Source organism: Perca fluviatilis, chromosome 24, assembly GCF_010015445.1.
Source record: "Perca fluviatilis chromosome 24, GENO_Pfluv_1.0, whole genome shotgun sequence".
NCBI lineage: Eukaryota > Metazoa > Chordata > Actinopteri > Perciformes > Percidae > Perca > Perca fluviatilis.
The window spans coordinates 14,881,619-14,901,634 of record NC_053135.1 but is presented as its reverse complement, the minus strand read 5'-3'; the positions used below and the strand labels follow the sequence as shown (position 1 = coordinate 14,901,634).

The window sequence follows — 20,016 nt, the reverse complement described above, 5'->3', positions numbered from 1 at the left end:
AGTATTGTTGATACTTTACATATGTCGTTTATATGTATGTAAAGGTTGCAATTACATTAACATATTGTGTGTATAAAGCGATTACAATCTGTTTAAAAATACCTCATTGTACCAGAGGCAATGCGAGGCAACAGAGCAACCTTTTGGGTATTTTTATATTTCACATAAAACTAAATCAATTAAAAATCAATGTGTATCCAAGATCCTATAGTTTAAAGGTGCAATATGTGATACTGGCAGCTGGTGTTTAAAATAGTTACTGCAGTACAAATTCAAAATACTGGAGAGAGTTGCCAGTGGAGGTTGCCAGGCTGAGACCGCAGCATCCACAACAATTTTACTAGCCGCTTGTCTAGTAGCTAGCGTTAGATGCTGGCTATATTGACAGTCATAAAAGTCAGGAGCTCTGTACCCAACTTTTCGTCTTAGAATTACGGTAGGAACCGCCGTCCTCGCCACCTGACGGACAAACACGCTTCCTCGGCTTAGAATTAGCTAACATTACTGTAGGAACCGCTAAAAATAAAATTAACGTTACCTTGCTGTCCTCTCCACCCGACTGAACGCACTTTATTTGCTTAGAATTACAGCAAAAATCACTAAACACTCTGTAAACTCACAGTCCTCCCGATTTACAGCCCCCCTCTCTTGGCTTAAAATAACTCACTGTTGTCGTCTCCGGCCGGTGAACAGGCTACACGTTGTAAACAGCCGTCGCCCGCTTGCCTGGTCCTCTGGTAACGTAAGCAGGGTTAGCATGGCGGCGTTAGCCAGGACCAGTTGAGATTACTTTACTGGCTGTGTCTCAATTGTTTTTGCAAGTAACCAACTCGGGTACTCTAGCTATATAATTCAATATGAGTACACGAATGTTGAAATTACATAAAATGCTTGTCCTTTGTAGCTGTGATAAATTAGCCTGAAGCTAATGTTTACCTGTTCAGGAGGAAATTAACCAACTCTGTGTGCCTTTGGGCCCTAAGCTGTCTCCATCCTTCAAATACATATCCAATATTTACCCGGGGTTTGGTCAACCCGTTTTTTTGTTTTTTTTTCGCACTGGTATCACATCGGTACTCCGTATCAGCCAATACGCAAGTTCAGGTATCAGAAAAGGAAAATATGGTATCTCTCATTTTTATTAAATATTCCATCTATTGAGAACATGGTGCATACAATTGAAAGCGGACCAAACCAATCAGCGTCCAGTAAGGAGCTGCTGGCAGCTACGAGCGAGGTTTAGGCATGTGTGACGGCCGCGACTGTCTGTTCAAAACAACAGTGGCGGATATGATAAAAAAAGATGGTTGATCCAATCACATGCTGCCCTTTTCCAAACAATTTCCAATGGCATCTTTTTAGATGGTTTTGTCTTAACAAACCATATGGCGCATCAGGTTACTACGAAAACATTTCTCTTTTCTGAAAATGTTCCTCCCTTTCACCATATAATCTTTTGTCTGTCTATTCTTGAATTTCTTTCCTTTATATTGTGAATAGTCTACTTGGATTGTCTCTGTTCTAAACAATAAACCTACCTACAGTACCTTCTTGGACATAAGCCAAGACATACAAGTAGATGTGGAAAAAATCTCCATGAAAACCCTTTGAGCATGTTGAGAAGCTGCTGGTGTACTCCATGGGTTCTGAAGTGTAGTCCGCAGCAACCTTTCTGGTAGGCAGGAACATGCACCTGTCAGCTGGTGAAGAGACTGTTGATTGGGCCTAGTTCAGAGGCTGGGGGCTTAAAGTAAACCCAACTGTCCAGTGTGAACATATTTGCTCTGTAAATGCACACAAATTCATTGATTTGTACCATAGCCTTTCAAATAGAGTGTGGCGGGGAGAGAAGGGACTCTAAATGATGACTTTAGAATCTCTAAGAAACAGCTTCTCTGCTGAAGCTCATTTTATAGCAAGTTAGCAAAGTTGAAATCATCTGCACAAACACATGACTCATGTCTAGGAACTTCAGTCAGGCTTATGCAGTGGTATAAACTGCAGCCATCGTCAGTGAACCACGTTCTCCCACATTATGTATTTTCTGAGTCATGTTACACTAAATCAAAAAATAATCTTTTTGGATTTCACTGTCTCATTTTTTAGCAGTTGCATTCAGTTTTTTCTCTGTGGCATGGTGCAGTACAGTTGTGCTGTATGCTACTTACTCACTTTTACCTCTTTCACACCAATTACCTGGGTATCTGACCCGTGTTCAACACTTTTTTGGTCCATTCCAAACAGGCCAGTCAACACAGGTTGATTCCTGGTCATTACAATTCAGATATGACCTGGAAGCGATGCATACCAATATCCTCACATGCTAGAAATGGGCGGGGGTTACACAACATATTTAGTGAACAGCTTTTTGTACCTGAATGCCTTATTGTACAGCAGGCTCGTTGCTGCGGGCTCGGCAAGAGAAGAGAGAGAGAGTGTTGCGGAGCTGTGAATGAGAGAAAAAATATATATTTTCTGATTGTTTTACAGCGATTATGTTCTAAAGCACAAATAAATAACCATCAAACAGATGATTTTGTGGAGACAGGCGCTCTTGTGTTTTCATTCTCCTCTGCATGTAATTCATTGCAAATCCAGCAATAAACAAGGAAGTAGTCTACTCTATTGATGGTGGAGGGCAGTGGTCTGTTATCATAGCAGATGAAGCTACACGAGCCAGTACACAATTTCAGATGTCCGCATGTTGAAGACCTTCGCACATTGTTTCCTGAAGATGAGGCTGCTGCGAAGTCAACAGAGGCCATTCTGCGAGCTGTGAGTGATTTACTTGACAAGACGTCGAAGTCCTCAAGTGAGCGTGGAATCAATCGCTGCCTACGAACTTTCTCTGGGTTCCAGCTGGAGAAGAGCAGTTCAACCATTGACTGGGTCAAGCATGGCTCATGGTGGAAGAGAGTGACTGCTCTCGCAAAGAGAAGAGGCGGAGACTGATGGAAAGTCTTAGAGCATATTCCTGATAGGTTAGTTGGGTGCCGCTAAAGGTTAATGGACAACCTGCACTTCTTTATTAGATAGTGGCTCTCAGGTGATGATCATTGTACTTGTCTGATATCCCCATTCAGCCAGTATCTGGTCTTTCCCTGTGGGGTTTAAGTGAGTCTGGAGCTAGCTACCCTTACCGTGGCTACGTGGTAGTTGATATGGAGAATCCAGCTGAGGTGTTAGGAACCAGCCAGACTGTGTCCTAGCTCTCATATGTCCTAACCCCAGGGCTGAAGATGACCCCAGGGCTGAAGATGAGACGTCTGTCATTGTGGGCACCAATGCGAGCCATGTTCAAAGCTTGGTGAATCAATGCAAAGACAATGGCATTGATGTCGCGGGGGCGAGCCGACACACACACACACACACACACACACACACACACACACACACACACACAAAAACTGGCGCACACACCAATTCAATTCAATTCAATTTTATTTATAGTATCAAATCATAACAGAGTTATCTTGAGACACTTTACAGATAGAGTAGGTCTAGACCACACTCTATAAATTCCAAAACCCCAACAATTACAGTAAGTCCCTCAAGAGCAAGCATTAGCAGTGGCTATTGCGACAGTGGCAAGGAAAAACTCCCTTTTAGGAAGAAACCTCAGCAGACCCAGAGCGGGGGCGGTTGGGGGTGTGATGAACAGTGGCAAATAATAGTCACATTAAAGATAATGGAACAGTGACTTCGAAGGTCACCGTGGAAGTTCATGTCATGTCGGATGCGGCGGACGCGGCAGAGAATTGCAGAGAATTGCAGAGAAGAAACATAAGGACTCCGGGGAGTAAACTCCCCAGAGCTAGGTTAGTAACAACCATTTCTGGGACAGGATGCATACAAAAGGAAACAAGTAGAGATGAGAGGGCAGCTCAGTGTGTCACAGGAAGGAAGGAACTTCCCCGGCAGTCTAGAATTATAATAGCATAACTAAGGCCGGTTACACACTGGAAGCGTCGCGCGAGCGTGTCAGCTGCATGGTGTGTCCGTTTATATTTCAGCTCCCATGTTAACAGGTTAGAGCTTACACACTGCTGAACGTGAGCGCAGCGTCTCGGCCGCGGCTCGAGCAGCGCCTGAGACGTGCTAGCTAGAAATAGAACCGACGCCTATTTTTTCACGCGAGCGACGTGTTTGGAAGCGGTTCCAGGCAAAATAGAATAGGAAAATATGTTTATATGTCATTTAGACACAAATACATATTAATAAATGACATATTGATGTTTGAAAGTCTAGGTTTTGACATCAATGTAGATATAAATGTAATACAAAATTTCAGAGAAAAGTTTTTCAAATATTGCACCTGTCATACAGAACGAAATATTCTGTAACGTATTTTGCAGTCAATACTGCCGACGTTGTCTTGCTTTAATCAAATCAGTAGGCTATATATAAATGGTAGGATAGGCTACGATAACAACGTAGTGTGTGTTCTGAGTGACGGTCCAACATCAGATAGGCTATATAGGCTCTTTACAGCTACACAACGTTGTTCAGACAGCCCACTTACCCATTTTTCAGAGTTTGAATCTGTCGGCACAATGTCCCGAGATCAGCCCTCCCTGTACCTAGCAGCAGGAGCAGCGCCGAGTCAGACACGCTTCTGGTATGTAGGACACAGAAAAATCCACGCAGCTGACACGCAGCTGAGACGCAACAGAAACGCCACGCTCGCGAGACGCGTGCAGTGTGTAACCGGCCTAAGAGAGGCAGGTTAAAGAGAGGTGCCTGGTCGGGCAAGAACTCTCCCCAGCCGGATCGGGCTGTACTGGCCTGCCTCCCTCTACTCTCGCTATATTATTGATTATATAATAAATAAAACTGATGACTACGAAGAGAAGCAGGTGGGCCGGTTAGGTGGACGCTGCAACTCCTCACTCCTTAACTATAAGCTTTATCAAAGAGGAGGGTTTTCAGTTTACTCTTAAATGTGGTGACGGTGTCTGCCCCTCGAACCCAAAGTGGGAGCTGGTTCCACAGGAGCGGAGCCTGGTAACTGAAGGCTCTGGCCCCCAGTCTACTTTTAGAGACTCTAGGAACCACAAGTAGCTCTGCTTTCTGGGAGCGTAGTGCTCTACTAGGACAATAAGGTACTAGGAGCTCTTCTAGGTATGATGGTGCTTGACCATTTAGAGCTTTGTAGGTCAGGAGGAGGATTTTAAATTTGATCCTAGATTTTACAGGAAGCCAGTGCAGAGAAGCCAATACAGGAGAAATATGATCTCTTCTCTTAGTTCTCGTAAACCACAGTGCTGCAGCATTCTGGATCAGCTGGAGAGTCTTAGGGACTTATTTGAGCAACCTGATAGTAAGGAATTGCAGTAGTCTAGTCTGCAAGTAACGAATGCATGGACTAGTTTTTCAGCATCGATTTGAGACAGGATATTCCTAATTTTGGCAATGTTACGAAGATGGAAAAAGATGGAAAAAAGCTTGTTTTAAGTGGGCATTGAAGGATATATCCTGATCAAAAATAACTCCTAAATTTCTGACAGTAGTGCTGGAGGCCAGGGCAATTCCATCCAGAGTAGCTATATCTTTAGACAATGAAGTTCGGAGGTGTGTTGGTCCCATCACAATAACTTCAGTTTTGTTTGAGTTTAACATCAGGAAATTGTGGGTCATCCAGGATTTTATATCTTTAATACACGCTTGAAGTTTAGCTAACTGCCCACTTTCGTCTGGCTTAATTGACAGATATAATTGGGTGATGCCAGACACCAGCCACCACGTCACTTCTGTTTACTGATTGTTTTATCTATTATTAACTATTGTTTACCTTTTTTTGTCAGCCAGCCTTCCAAAAGAAAGCACAATGAAATGAAATAATCATTAACCGTTGACCGACAAGCAGGTAACAGAGTCTCAGTTCACCGTCCGGGAGCCTCTAACACACTTTCCACACTACGTGTCCGCGGACATCTGTAGGCTTGTACCGGTGTTGATGATCTGTGCATTGTCGGACACATGCAGCCACTTTCCTGAAACCGCTTGCGGGACTGACACAAGTCCACAGCGGTGTGTATGTCTCCACCGCCTCCACCTGCAGGTTTTCAACTGTGTGCTTTGGAATGAAAGGGAGAAAACAGGACCATACATATCACACATATATGAGGATCACTCTTATATGTATGATTTTGTTTTTTACGACGACGGCAGGCGCATCTTGCTATCTTCAGCATAAGTGCTGCGGGAAACCCTGCGAGTGAAGTGAAAATAAATTAATAAATGGCGGCATGCGATTAATGCTGACAGCACTACTGAAGACGTTACAATCTGGCCTAGGGTTTTGCGGTTATTACTGCTGATTCATTCAGAACTATTCTGAACTCACAAAGGGATATGCTCCAACTCAGAAGAGAAAGAAGTATGCCCAAGATGTGAACAAAGTCTACTTGAAAGAATCAGAGCTTTTCGGGAAAGATGGGACAATAGGGCAATAGGGCATCGTGGCTAGCTTCCCTATCGACGTTATGAGTTTGATGTGTGGTATAGCCCAGGCCAACAGAACATTGATGCAGACCTGTTGTCAAGGAACATGCCAGAAGTGGATGACAATGGCTGTATGACTATACCTCAGTCTGGAGTGAAGACCACCTGCCATAGAGTCTGCATCCCAGAGTCTGCATGCAGTACACCAGTCTGTGTTGCTCAGCTTGGAGCATCTCCCCACTGTGTTCCTGACCTGTATGCGTTTCCAACACACATGGAGTATGATGAACGGTGGCAATTATAGTAACAATAAAGATAATGGAACTATGACTAGAAATAATAGTTGTAGCAGTTCAGGGCTTAGCAGGGTGCTGCAGGGCATAGCAGTGCATTTACACATGGGGGTTCCATATGCAATATACCGTCTTCCCCCCCCCCATCCTGCCAAAATCTCTTGACACCCTTTGCCACCCCATGTAAAATTTTCTAGATCCGCCATTGATTATTATCCTCCCTAAGTGGACTTCCTCACTCTTTAGTTGAAAGTCCAGTGCATCTTATACAGATGCCTTGTGCATAGGCATCAAAAATTGAGGGCCACCGCCCAAGCTGCCGCATTTGACAAGTTGGGAGTGAGAACGGGTTGAAATATCTGCTGTTTGGTTACTCTGTTTCTATTATGACTGTCATCTAACAGATATAAGCATCACTGATTATGATGGTTACTGTTCTACAAACATATTGGAACTGTTAGGGAGTTGGAGTTGTTTTAATGTGAAGGAGCTGCAACATTTACTGTTGCTATTAGAAGTGTTGCATTGGAAGAAGACCGCATGACTTTTATTGTGAAGCAGTCAAGGGAAATGCAATGTATTTGTTAATGGCATTAGCACCTATTGCCTGGTGAAAAGTATATACTCCTACATAACAAGACCTGAATATGTTGGCCACCTTTCGTAAGTGTTTCAGTTTTAATGATAGGAGGGAATGTTAAGAAACAGACACAGTGAGGCTGTTTTATAGTTTAATGGAAAACTAAAAATGATGTTGTGTGTGCAGCATGAGATCACATCTCAGTGCAGGTATGCCAGCCACATGAAAAGTCAGTCGTTTTTCTGTAGTTAGCATGCAAGCACCCATCTTCTCTAAACTATATCCATTTATGACAGAGTATAAACCATTTTCAATGAAATGTCTCTCTTGTAATTATTCTGCCAGAAGTGACTATTTCACGTCTGCAAAATTCAGCATTTTTCACCTCCCCTTACAGTGAGTGAGTTGAATGCAAAGTGGTTGGGGGAGGGCCAGTACAACCACATGGGTGTGCTGCTAGAAAGCATCCCCAGTTGAGCTGTGGCGGCAGTAGAGAACAAATTTTCAAACTCCAGATGTTTGAGCTTCTTAAAAAAATATAATCTCTGATGAACCATCTTTAAACCATTTCTACAGATTGCTTTACTAATTAAGGTTAGCAAATATTCGAGTGCCAAGAAATTCTAGGTTTTTCACATTCCTTTTTTCCTGGAAATTTCAAAAAGTAGTTTTGCACCCTCTGCTTACTCAAAGTCTATCATCATCTCTATGGTTTAAGGGTTATTATCACTGCAACAGCTCACAAGATTAGACCTCCTCCTATAGGTTAATTTGGTACCAACGCAACTACTACATCAGCAGAAATGTTTCTTGGATAAAAAAAAAAATTCAGTTATTCAGTTAAAAATCAGTTATTTCAAATTTAGAACTAAATTACAGGTCATCAGCCACTATGATGATAATGTACACCCCTTTGTGTGTCTTCTTATCTCTCTGTTTCTTCCTTCAGGGTCATCGATCGTCCAATCAGCTGACCTGTTCTCCAACACCTCCTGCAATACGTCCTCCAATGATTCAACATTCTGCTCTCCTGTGGACGAAGGAGTTGGGGCAGGAAGTCCATATAAAGCTCTGGAGATGTTTTTTATTGCCTTGGTTACAGGATCTCTGAGTTTTGTGACTGTCACAGGAAATATTTTAGTCATGCTGTCCATCAAAGTAAACCGCCACCTACAAACTGTCAATAACTATTTCTTATTTTCATTAGCATGCGCTGACTTGATAATCGGTGCTTTCAGCATGAATCTGTACACAGTCTACATTATCGTTGGCTACTGGCCGCTTGGGCCGGTGGTGTGTGACTTGTGGCTAGCTTTAGATTATGTTGTCTCAAATGCTTCAGTGATGAATTTATTGATCATCAGCTTTGATCGCTATTTCTGCGTGACAAAACCCCTCACATATCCGACAAGGAGGACAACGAAGATGGCAGGGTTAATGATCGCGGCAGCATGGATCCTGTCGTTCATCTTGTGGGCTCCCGCCATCTTGTTCTGGCAGTTCATCGTTGGACAGCGAACAGTGCCACCTGGAGAGTGTTATATTCAGGTACAGTAAATACAACTTAACTGATCCTTTTAACAGAGAGGGGTGGGGGGTTTGTAAATTATGCTGGCTGCAAAGGGGAAGTTTTTGTGGCGTGAGGTTTTGGTCCTGATGGACAGCAACCTCCTGCCAGAGGGGAGGGGTTCAAACTGTTTGTGTCTGGGGTGATAGGGATCTGCTAAAATCTTTCCTGCCCACTTCAGTGTCCTGGAGGCGTACAGGTCCTGGAGAGACGGCAGATTGCAGTCAAATACCTTTTCAGCAGAGCTGATGTTCAGCTCCCACTTGAAGTCCTGGGAGATGATAGAGTACAGGAAGCCGAAGGACTCCACAGTGTTGACTGTGGAGTCACCCAGCGTGATGGGGGTTGCGTCCTTCCGGAAATCCACAACCATCTCCACAGTCTTCAGAGCGTTAAGCTCCAAGTTTTACTGACTGCACCAGGTCAGCCGATGGTCAATCTCCCACCTGTAGGCAGACTCATCCCTGCCAGAGATGAGTTCAATTAGGCGGGGGGGATGAGTCTGCCTACATGTGGGAGATTGACCATCTGATATATTCCGGCGCCTTACTGCCCAAAACTGTTGATTGCTCTCGCTACACATCCGCCTCTTTGTCTCTCCTCTCTGCCTCATTGTCTGACTGAGGTCAGTGTTCATTTGCAGTATAACCTATTGTGTGGAAGTATGCACTCAACAGTTGTCCTCCTGTCTAATGTAATGTCATAAGCTACTTAAATAGAAATGTATGTATGTATGTATGTTTCTTTCAAAAGTCCAATAAGTGTGATGACGTTCAGAGACGAGGTTGAAATAAGGAGGGATTGATGCTATGGAGAATGAAGGACAAGCAAGTATAGATAGCATACCTGCCTGTTTTGGCACAATGTTTTTAGTGGTCTCGGCTGTCACTGCAAAATGACCGGTAATAGTAGACTAGATTATTATGGAAGTTTTATGACCCTATCTAATGCAACCACTGCACGGGGTAACTTGAATATACAAAACCTTTGCCTAAATAGCGACCTTTCCTAAGATACAGCTGGTTCTGTTGTGTTGGCACTTCAAATGTGATGCATGCAATGCACCATAGGAGCATCAATTGAGGAGCATTAATTGAGGAACGTCAATTGAAGCGCATCAAATGAGACGCGTCAGTTATTAATTTCAGTGCATTTGGGCCTTAATACTCTAATACCTGTAATGTGTATTTATGGATGTGCAAAATATTACATTTTTAATATACTGCAGCGCAATTCAATACCACCTCTAACTGGCGATTGATTTCAGGTATGTTGTATTGGATTGCATTAGACTGTACAAGTGTGTCTACAAAACTGTTAACTCACTGTATATATCAAATGCACATGTGTAGAAATTCTATGTAGATCATGGAAGGGTTTCTTTCTTTCTTTCTTTCTTTCTTTCTTTCTTTCTTTCTACAGTTCCTTTCAAACCCTGCAGCAACATTTGGGACGGCTATAGCAGCATTCTATCTTCCTGTCATTATTATGACAGTCCTGTACATCCACATTTCCCTTGCCTCCAGGAGCAGGGTGTCCAAACACAAACCAGAGAAGAAGGAGAAGAAGGGAATTAAGTAAGAGGATCAAAGGAATCAAATGAATGGCATTATAAAAGTTACAAATAACTTCATAAAAGGAAATACAAAACAAAGGACAAGTTAAAAAATAGAACCTTTTCTGAATTTGTAGTTATAATTCTAACTATAAATCTTCGTCACCGCGGACTTCACCTTAAATGAATGCCATCCTTCTACCTACCCTCGGAACTTTATGTCAACAAAGTCACGTGACTGACCTTAGAAGGCTTGGCTCTTTAAGAGCATCCAGCATGCAGTGAGTGACAAGAGATGGCGGTCATTGTTTGGCTTCAAAGATCCATAGTTCTAGTCATGACTTCTGATCTCTTTCAACCTCACTAAGACCATCATCAAGCTCTTCACCCTTGGATGACAAGTCACAGTTGCAAGAGTCCCCTCTATCTCTTCCCTGACAAGCAGCTGAGAGGACAGTAGAACCCAGTGGGGGAATAGTTTCGACCACCCAGCACTGTTAAGACAAAGAAAGCCAGAAAGGCTCTCTTTTCACTATAACCTATAAACAGCTGACTGTGACCATCTCAAGTACTGAGTGTGTGTAAAGTAAGTCCTGAACAACCTTAGTGGACACAATATTGTCAGTCTACTCCTCTTAGAGTCCTGCATGTCCACAGTTGCTATACACCTTTAATGAACTGAGACACAAAGGGATGTCTCCCAACTGAAAGTCCTCTCAATACCTTATGAATGCAAGAAATGGCAACATACACAGAAGCAACTGAAGGAAGCACTAAATCATGTGGGGAGAGCATGTGTCTGAGTCTAGCTACTTACTTTGACACCATTTAGAGAACATCCACCATTTCCGGTTATAGTTAGCATGTGTGGAAGGATCTCTAGCATTAACTGTGGTCTGCATGACAGCTTTGTCCAATTACAGAGGGAGTAGAGTTAATGGTTTGGGGTGCCAAATCAGACCACCTGCCTGTAAAAGGAGATCTGCTCTGACCAGCAAGAACCACATTTGTCAACTGTAGGACAACTGGAGGAGTGGTAGAAACCAATAGAATAGATGGAGAATCAAAAGCAGTGGTAGAAAAGCATACAACAAATCTTTCAGCCAATCTTGAAACAGAGCATCTGTGGGAGCCCCCTGAGTCCTCAGGGAAAAGCAGCTCTCACAAATATAAGTCCAAGCTCTGCCAAATCGGGACCACAGTAAAGCTACTACCTCCAGATGTAGCCTTCATTTGCATGGAAGGGAGCACATCCTGGACAGGAGATCTGTGGCCCGATTGTTCACCCCTGGAACATACACTACTTTGATGGACCCCAGATGGTAAAGGCCCACAACAAGAGCTTCCTGGCTACCTGGAGACAGCTAAAGGGATCTGGTTCCCCTCTGGTGATTTATGTGGTACACAGTGGAGTTGTCTGTTTTTACTAGGAAAATATACAGCAAAGAAACCATGTACAATCTTTAGGGACACAAGGCACCTGCAACAAATTGACGGATTGGTTATTGTGGAGACCCAAACACAGTTATGGTACTCACAGTCTCGGATGAGGTGAGTAAGGCAAAGAGACATATGGTGAGCCAAACCTGAGGTCAGTCACATGACTTTGTTGCTATGGATATCGAGGATAGAAAGATGGCATCATTCAAGGTGAAGACCATGGTGACTGAGTGACATTGACATACATCTGTTTTAGCTTCCATTTTCCATGTAATCTCACTGTTATCACTTTATCTTGGTTGACATTAAAATTAAATGATGTCTTGAATGATGAAATCTTTATACTGAATGGTTGTAAAAGGTTTATTGTCTCCACTAACAGGGAACAACAACTGTGCTGAGCTTGAATTTGATCAGTTACAAAGGATTCCAATAGGGCTGCAGCTATCAATTATTTTAGTAGTCGAATATTCTTAAAATGAATAACTAACACAATCAGCTAATCAGCTCTGTTTCCCAGCAGTGTGTGTGAGCTCCCTCATCCGCCAAGTTGGCGGTTGAGCTCTCATCACAACTAGCAATCATATTAATTTTACGTTAAATGATAAAGTTACCATGTGCCCGGACCGCTCTGTGGACTAGGTGGTAACGTTAGATTGGATGCTTTCTGCTTAGATGCTGCTGCATTGATGCAGGGCTTTTGTGGTAAGCTAGTTCAGTTTTACACAACAGGCAGAGTTTTCATTTAGTTTCAGCTTGAAATGAACCCAAACTTTCGACACTTTCTGTCGTTTTCTCTGACCTGTGTCTTCCTCACCCCTGCCATGCATTCACCATGTCACCTGTACACACAACACTGTAAGCACGTTGTGTGACAGTAATAATCATCCGTGCAAAAACACAGTGGACTGTGAATACATAGTTAAATGGATTATACGAAGCTTCGATGCCAAGAAATTTGCATCGGTGATTTTTAGTAATCAAATTACTATAGGAATCGTTTCAGCCCTGGATTCCAAACATTTTCAACCACTCAGATACCACACATATTATACTTCTCTGCTGTCCATCTAAATGCCCTGTATATTCCAAACAAACACCAGTTTACCAAACATATGGCTAAATGTGTGTATACTGTGTAATTCTAGGTCTACAGTATGTTGAGCACTATATTTGGCGATGTGTAGAGTTGTTTGAATTCAGATTCAATCATCACTTTCCTTGTAAATGGTTTTAATGTATAGGTGACATGAATTTTTTTCCACATTTTGTATATCTTTTGCAGTTTGCATCTATTATTATCCAAATAATTATATCTGCTTTTACTGTAGCTTAAACTTTGCAACTTCCAAAAAATTAGATTTCTGTGTTCAACCAAAAGAGTTAACAACTGGGTCAATAAATCACAAATTGGCACCAGATGCATGTCAACCAGGCTATTAACATTGATTAATCATGTACCCAATTTGCTGCAGAATGAATTACCATAATATCTTCACAATTAATGATTCATGTCCATTTGTGGATTTTTTAAATGTGCACATTTGATTATGCAGAGATGTTCTAATGATGTATACTTTGTGAGAAAATGCAATTCTAACTCTTTTCCAGAACTCCCAGCTTGATGAAGAGTCACCTGTTAAAGCAGAACAACAACAATGAGACCAGTCCTCAGGCCAGTCCCCGCTCTACGCCCAAAGTCAGTCTAGACTCAACTACCACTGCACTGGAGGCTGTGAAAAACGGCAGAGTGGAGGAACCAAAACCTGTTCAGCCACAGCCTCTAGCACAGCCCAGTCCAGGACTCACACAGGTACTGACTTGTACACAATTAACATCTCGGCTTTTGTACGCCTTCCAGATGTTAAGCAGTGTGACAGATTCATAGCTTCAATGTCCATGGGCAATTTACTGTGTGGTAGCTGTATCTAATCTTAAGCTTCATAGTTAACATATCTATCTCTCTATCTATCAATATCTATCTATCTAGGAAAAAGAGAGCTCCAACGATTCGTCCACAGCTTTTATTCCCCACACAGAACCAAAGGACAACACCAACAACGAGGTGATATCTGAGGTTGGTGTTCAAAAGTTGGATAACTTTCTTTTTTCCATTTTAGGCATTATTTCCAACACATAGCTTAAAAGTAAATTATCTTTGGGATTTAAACAACTTATGTAGCAGGGCATAGTAGGGCGTGGAGCAGGACCACGGCGACAGCTGCAACCATGATTTAGGTGCTTTATGACTTTATGACTCCGGGAAATAAACTCCCCAGAGCTAAGTTTGTAACAAGCATTTCTGGGACATGGATGCACACAACTTAAAATATCATCAAATCATATTTCAAACAGGTCTAAACCACAGAGGCTAAAACTACGTTTTACATAAGTAAACCTCTCATAACAGATGGAAGATGTTAAAGTAGACTGCATGTGTTAGTTTGGAGGGGACATGGACATAGAGAAAGAGACAGGAGGACATAAACAATATGGTGCTTTGACAACATCACATCAGAGACATGTATGGGAGGGTTGCACCATTCCAAAATGTTCGTGCATTTGAAGACCAATTATCTGATGAAATACTGTGACCAGATAGAGAGGGACATTCTCATAGATAAATAAATATGTCCCTGTGTACGTGAATGTGTTGTTTGAGCACTGCTCCGGTCTCGGACTGAAATGTTTTTCTATTGTCTCAGAATTGTCTTGGACTCGTTGGTATTTGCACTCGGACTTGGCCATTGGTCAGTTGGTCCAGCAATATGCTTTTTTTTCTATAGTAATTTCCGCCTTCAAAATAAAACCATTGATGAAGCTCGCTTGATCAGAAAACATCCAACTACAATGGACTTGACATTGATCGCCTGTTATATGCCTGGCTGGGTCATATGCCTCTGCCCATCACGCACACACAGAAGCATTGATCATTTTAATTTTAGCCACAGACACAATGTCGGCAAGCACTTAGTACTATGGATTCTTCAGCACAAGTAATAAGTTAAAGAATGGGAACATGCCATTTATTTTAGTGACACGTGTTGCTTGTTACAGTATTTGTTACATTCTGCACCACTGGCAGCCCAGAATGTTATTGTTACACCATAAAAAAGACTCAACATCTAAAATGTGAAGTTGCACTTCAGCTTTATGTGACTTAATTGAAATTGCTATACTTAAAGTAAATAATAGTAAATAGTAATAGTAAAATAGATAGTAAAGATAATGGAAAAATGACTAGAAATAGTAGCTGTTGTGTGGCCGGGTTAGCTCAGTTGGTAGAGCAGGCGCACATATATTGAGGTTTACTCCTTGACACAGCATCCACGGGTTCGACTCCGACCTGTGGCCCTTTGCTGCATGTCCCCCTCTCTCTCCCCTTTAATGTCTTCATCTGTCCTTTGGAATTAAAGGCCTAAGAAAATGCCCTGAAAAAAAAATAAGTAGTAGCACGGTGTAGCAGGGCATAGTAGGGTGCTGAGCAGGACCACGGCGACAGCTGCAACCATGATATAGGTATAGGTGCCACCTAAACTGCTGGGCGAAAAAACAAGAACTCAGGGAAATAAGCTCCCCCAAGCTAAGTTAGTAACAAGCATTTCTAGGACATGGATGCACACAGATGCAAAGAGAGTTTAGAGAGGAGCTCAGTGTGTCAAAGGAAGTCCCCCGGCAGTCTTAAACTATAACAGCATAATTAAGAGCTGGCGCTAAGCAAACCTGAGCCAGTTCTATAAGGGTTGGTAGATGAATCTGATGACTATGAAGAAAAGCAGAGAAGAGAAGGGGTGCTGTGTCTGAAGATATACACCCTCCCCCGCCGGTCTAGGTGAACGCTGCAACTCCTCACTCCCTAGCTATAAGCTTTATCAAAGAGGAGAGTTTTAAGTTTACTCTTAAATGTGGTGATGGTGTCTGCCTCCCGAACCAAGATTGAGAGCTGGTTCCACAGGAGAGGAGCCTGATAGCTGAAGGCTCTGGCTCCCATTCTACTTTTAGAGATTCTAGGAACCACAAGTAACTCTGCATTCTGGGAGCGCAGTGCTGTAGTGGGACAATAAACTCTAGTGCTACTCAACCGAACTAAATAAGGCAGGTGTGAAAGCCCCCTTAGTGTATTGAAAACTGCAACACTTTTTCAGAAAATGTAATTAAGCAACTGATACAAATCCAGATGTTTTACTACTCTTTCTGGATTAGCATTCTTGCACGTTTGTTGTGGTAGATAATGACTTCAAACACCTTCATCCATCCTTACTGGACATAAAAGTTTCTAACAAAACTGTCTTGGTTTTGTTACAGGCTGCAACAAATCCCAACCCAGAGGCCACATCAACAGCCAATCCTGCAGTATCCAAGATCACCTCCAACTCAAGGTGGTCCAAGATAAAGATTGTAACGAAGCAGGCCGGGGATGAATGCATCACCGCTTTAGAGATTGTCCCCCCCGTAGAGGGAGCCGAGAGGCATTCAATCCCAATCAGCCGTCCTAGGACTGTGGCAAGAAAGTTTGCAAGCATTGCTAGAAGCCAAGTGAAAAGGAAAAGACAGATGGCTGCCAGAGAAAAGAAAGTATGTTCATTTAAAACTGCATTAATATAATCTATTACAGGCATGAGACATAAATGAGTAAACAATACATGTTGTGCTGACATATAGGTGTACATTACATCAACGGCTCTTTGTTCGATTGGTAGTGGGAGAACACAAAGAGTGTTCTCCCTCTACAAATGAGTAGAATTAAGTTGTTTACCCTTAGATTATTGTAACGATGAAATAGTTTGCATTGCAATGGGTTTAATTATTGGTTTGCTCAATTGCACATCGTAATTACAAATTATTCAGCTTCATCCCTTTTCAGTGTCCCTAAATGTGTGAAAAAGCACAGTCTGAAGAGTAGGTGATACAAGCAAACTGTATCATGATGCAGGTTACATCTTCACTGATCATCCAGAGACAGAAAAGAGCAGTATAATTTATCATAACAACAAGCAAAGCTAAAACTATTGGTTTTGCTTGGCAACATACGGTATGCTGCTGGTTTACAGGTGGGACTATCCAGTTTACCTGCGTGTCAATGGGGTACGGAGCAGCTGTTGATGAGTTGCTGTTGAGCTGCAGTCACTTCACTTCATTAGTGTTCAAAATGACAGATGGCATTTGGAAATGTTCCTCTGAGCTTTTGAAGTGACAAAGCGTGCATCTTAAACAACTTTTTTTCCTGATTTTGGTCCAGCAGTCTTCAAAATCACCACAGAACATACTTGAATTTCAAAATATCAGGGGGTTCGCTGAGGAAAACTCAGAGGAGTGGCTCTTATCTAGGTAGTCAGCACTTTTGGAAGAGAACATTGTGGTCCCACAAGGGGAATAAACACACAGGATCACTGCTAAACACATTTCAAAAACGGTTATAGAGCGGAATCACTACTCGCCTTTGGGAGAAGCAGCCAAAGTATGTAAACAAACTACATCCCCCCAGTGACCTGTGAGGTCACGAAATGGTCAAGCCAATCACAGGCCACCCTACAGTCTGCACTACATGACCATAGACAGTAAAATAAATGGACACAGCAACGCCATATACTTCGACTAAGACCAGTGAAGTCATTTTTCTGGTGATGGCTGAGTGTTACTGCGCAGCCTCAAACTGAGCTTATGACGTAGATGTGACGTGAGCAACCTGTCTAAAAGTTGTAAGTCTTCTGGTAGCTGTGCCAAGAGAAATCTCAATCATTCCGAATCTTGCAGAGACGAAGAGCGTAGGTATATGTAAGGAGATAACATAGGCAAGGTAATTATTGCTAACTAAATTGTTAACTATTGTTAACTAAAATGCTAGTTAACATTAATAATTAAATTTAAACAGCTAATGAAAGTTTCAAACTTCTTGCAAGCTTCTCCTGACTATACGATAATTTCTCTACTGTGCGACAGAAAGTCGCGTGGTTATGACACAATCGTTAGCAAAAACGTAAATCGTTTTTACAAAAACGTCTGCTATGGCCATAACGTGAGATACAAGGTAATGGAGCCTTTTATACATTGTTGTGTTTCTTTAGAAATAAACAGTGGACAAATAGAGTCTTTAAACGCTTCAGATGTAAAGTTATTCGCTGTCAAAGTGACACCAAAATGAATGGGAGTAAATGGAATGCTAACGGAAGGTGATGGCTTGTTAGCCTAGAATCTCTCCATAGGAGGTACGCTTTCCGGATGCTCGCTTACCCCCTTGTCTGTGGTAGCTTCAATTTGTGAAACAACAGAAGCAACTGAACCCAAAACTAAAGATAAATCATTCCACAACAGGATCCCATGAATTACTAAAACTATCCGAGATGCCATAAACATACTCACTGCAGCCTACAAATTAAGAATGCAGTCTAGAAACAGACAATTATAAAGCAGCAGCCTACAGAGCAGTAAAACAGGCAAAAAACAGGACTACAGGAAGAAAGTGGAACTACAATACCAGATGGGTAACTCCAAAAGCATGTGACAAGGTATAATAAATATGACATATTACAAGACCATCTGCTTTCCTTGACAAGTGCTGATGTGTTCAGCAAGTGAGCTAAACACATCTTTTGTACATTATGAGGCCATAGGCAAGCAAAAACAGCTAAAGCAGATTAGGGCTGATGACTCCAGGTTGGTTAGTTGATTGGTTGGTCAATATGCTCTTCTACAGCCAACTTCTCATTGGTCAGATAAAAAAATGCTTTCATGGACAGGCGACCTTATGAAAGTAACACCAGTGATTGGTGTTACTTTCATAAGGTTGCCTGTCCATGAAAGCATAATGTAAGATTTTTCCCATCCTCACCGACCTTGTCATAAAACTCGTTTAAATGATCATACGACGCCTCCTTGCTGCTTCGTCGCCTACATGCTGCTTTTTGTTTTGATGACGCATGCGGAGGTGCGACACTGGTGGCTTGTGTTGCCAGATTGGGTGTTTTTTCCGCTACATAATAAGGCCTGTCTATGGTGTGTTTTAGCCGGGTTTTGGCCTGGAAGGCTCTATAGAAATCTGGCACCCTATTGAACGAAGTTAAACTGAGAGAACGTGCCGTTCACAGACACCAGAATGAACGGTTCACAGTAACGTTCATCAGGCAGTAATACAGTACGTTCAGTTCATGTTCGCCCAAAATATGAACGCGTTCAGGCACAACCCTGCTGGTTGCTATGATATGGAATATCCGCGTAAATAAAAATGTTGGTGGCACAGTGTACTTGCTCTGGATGCAGGGAAAGCTGAAACACGTAGGTAGAGAGGACAGATGTATATGGTCCAGCAGTAATAATTTCTCTTCCCTTGCTGATGTTCAACACTTGAACATGTAGGATGTGACGGGCAATGTGACAAGCTCAGCTTTTTACCCAAAGTTGAACATTCTTCAGCTCTTTGCGACCAGAAAGAAACAAAAAAACTCACAGCGCAGAATAGACGCTTAGCACTTCATCACGCTGCTGGTGTTTGTAGCATCCTGTAATTAAATGGCGCTCCCATTTTAAAGCAATAAAAACCTATAGTGGCCTCAGTAAAAAAACGTTTTGATGTACACAACACTACCAAGTAGAGTGCACTCTGGACGATTTAGTTGATATAGAGAAAAGGTGCAGGTGTTTTTTCCCCATGGACCAATCGATTTGTTGAAGAGTAGGTAGAATTTCTGAAATTCTGATTATCCCCTCTAATACTGAGCAATTTTACTCATGCATCATTGAGAGAGCATCCTGACGGAGAACATCACTGTCTGGTATGGAAACCACCAACAGGACCGCAAGGCTCTGCAAAGAGTGGTTTGTTCAACTAAACATGCCCTACCCTCCCTAAAGAATATTTACACAAGGCATGGCAAGAAAAAGACTAGAATTATCATTAAAGATCAAAACTACCTGTTGAGGATGGAAATAAGGTACCAGATACACCATGCTACAAAACAACAGAAACAATGTTATGTCTCATAGATTATCTCAAACTAGTTTTATTTCTCAGCAAATTGATTTTCATACCACAGAGAAATTAAAAAACAAAACAAATTGCTACCTGGGAAGTAGAGAAGATCATCAGTGGTCTTATTCTTTTGCTCAGTTAACTCTTCCTCTCTCTATTCTTCCCATTCTC

The 20,016-nt window shown here is 42.2% G+C and overlaps 1 protein-coding gene across 1 annotated transcript in view; it reads left to right on the top strand.

Annotated features, from left to right (window-relative positions):
• Positions 1-20,016, top strand: part of chrm4a (cholinergic receptor, muscarinic 4a) — a 45,787-nt gene that overhangs the window by 22,710 nt on the left and 3,061 nt on the right. Inside the window, exons 2-6 of the mRNA XM_039792594.1 lie at positions 8,267-8,865; positions 10,307-10,461; positions 13,491-13,692; positions 13,870-13,956; positions 16,185-16,454. Coding sequence (XP_039648528.1) covers positions 8,267-8,865; positions 10,307-10,461; positions 13,491-13,692; positions 13,870-13,956; positions 16,185-16,454 — 1,313 coding nt within the window. The remainder of the gene's footprint in view (positions 1-8,266; positions 8,866-10,306; positions 10,462-13,490; positions 13,693-13,869; positions 13,957-16,184; positions 16,455-20,016) is intronic.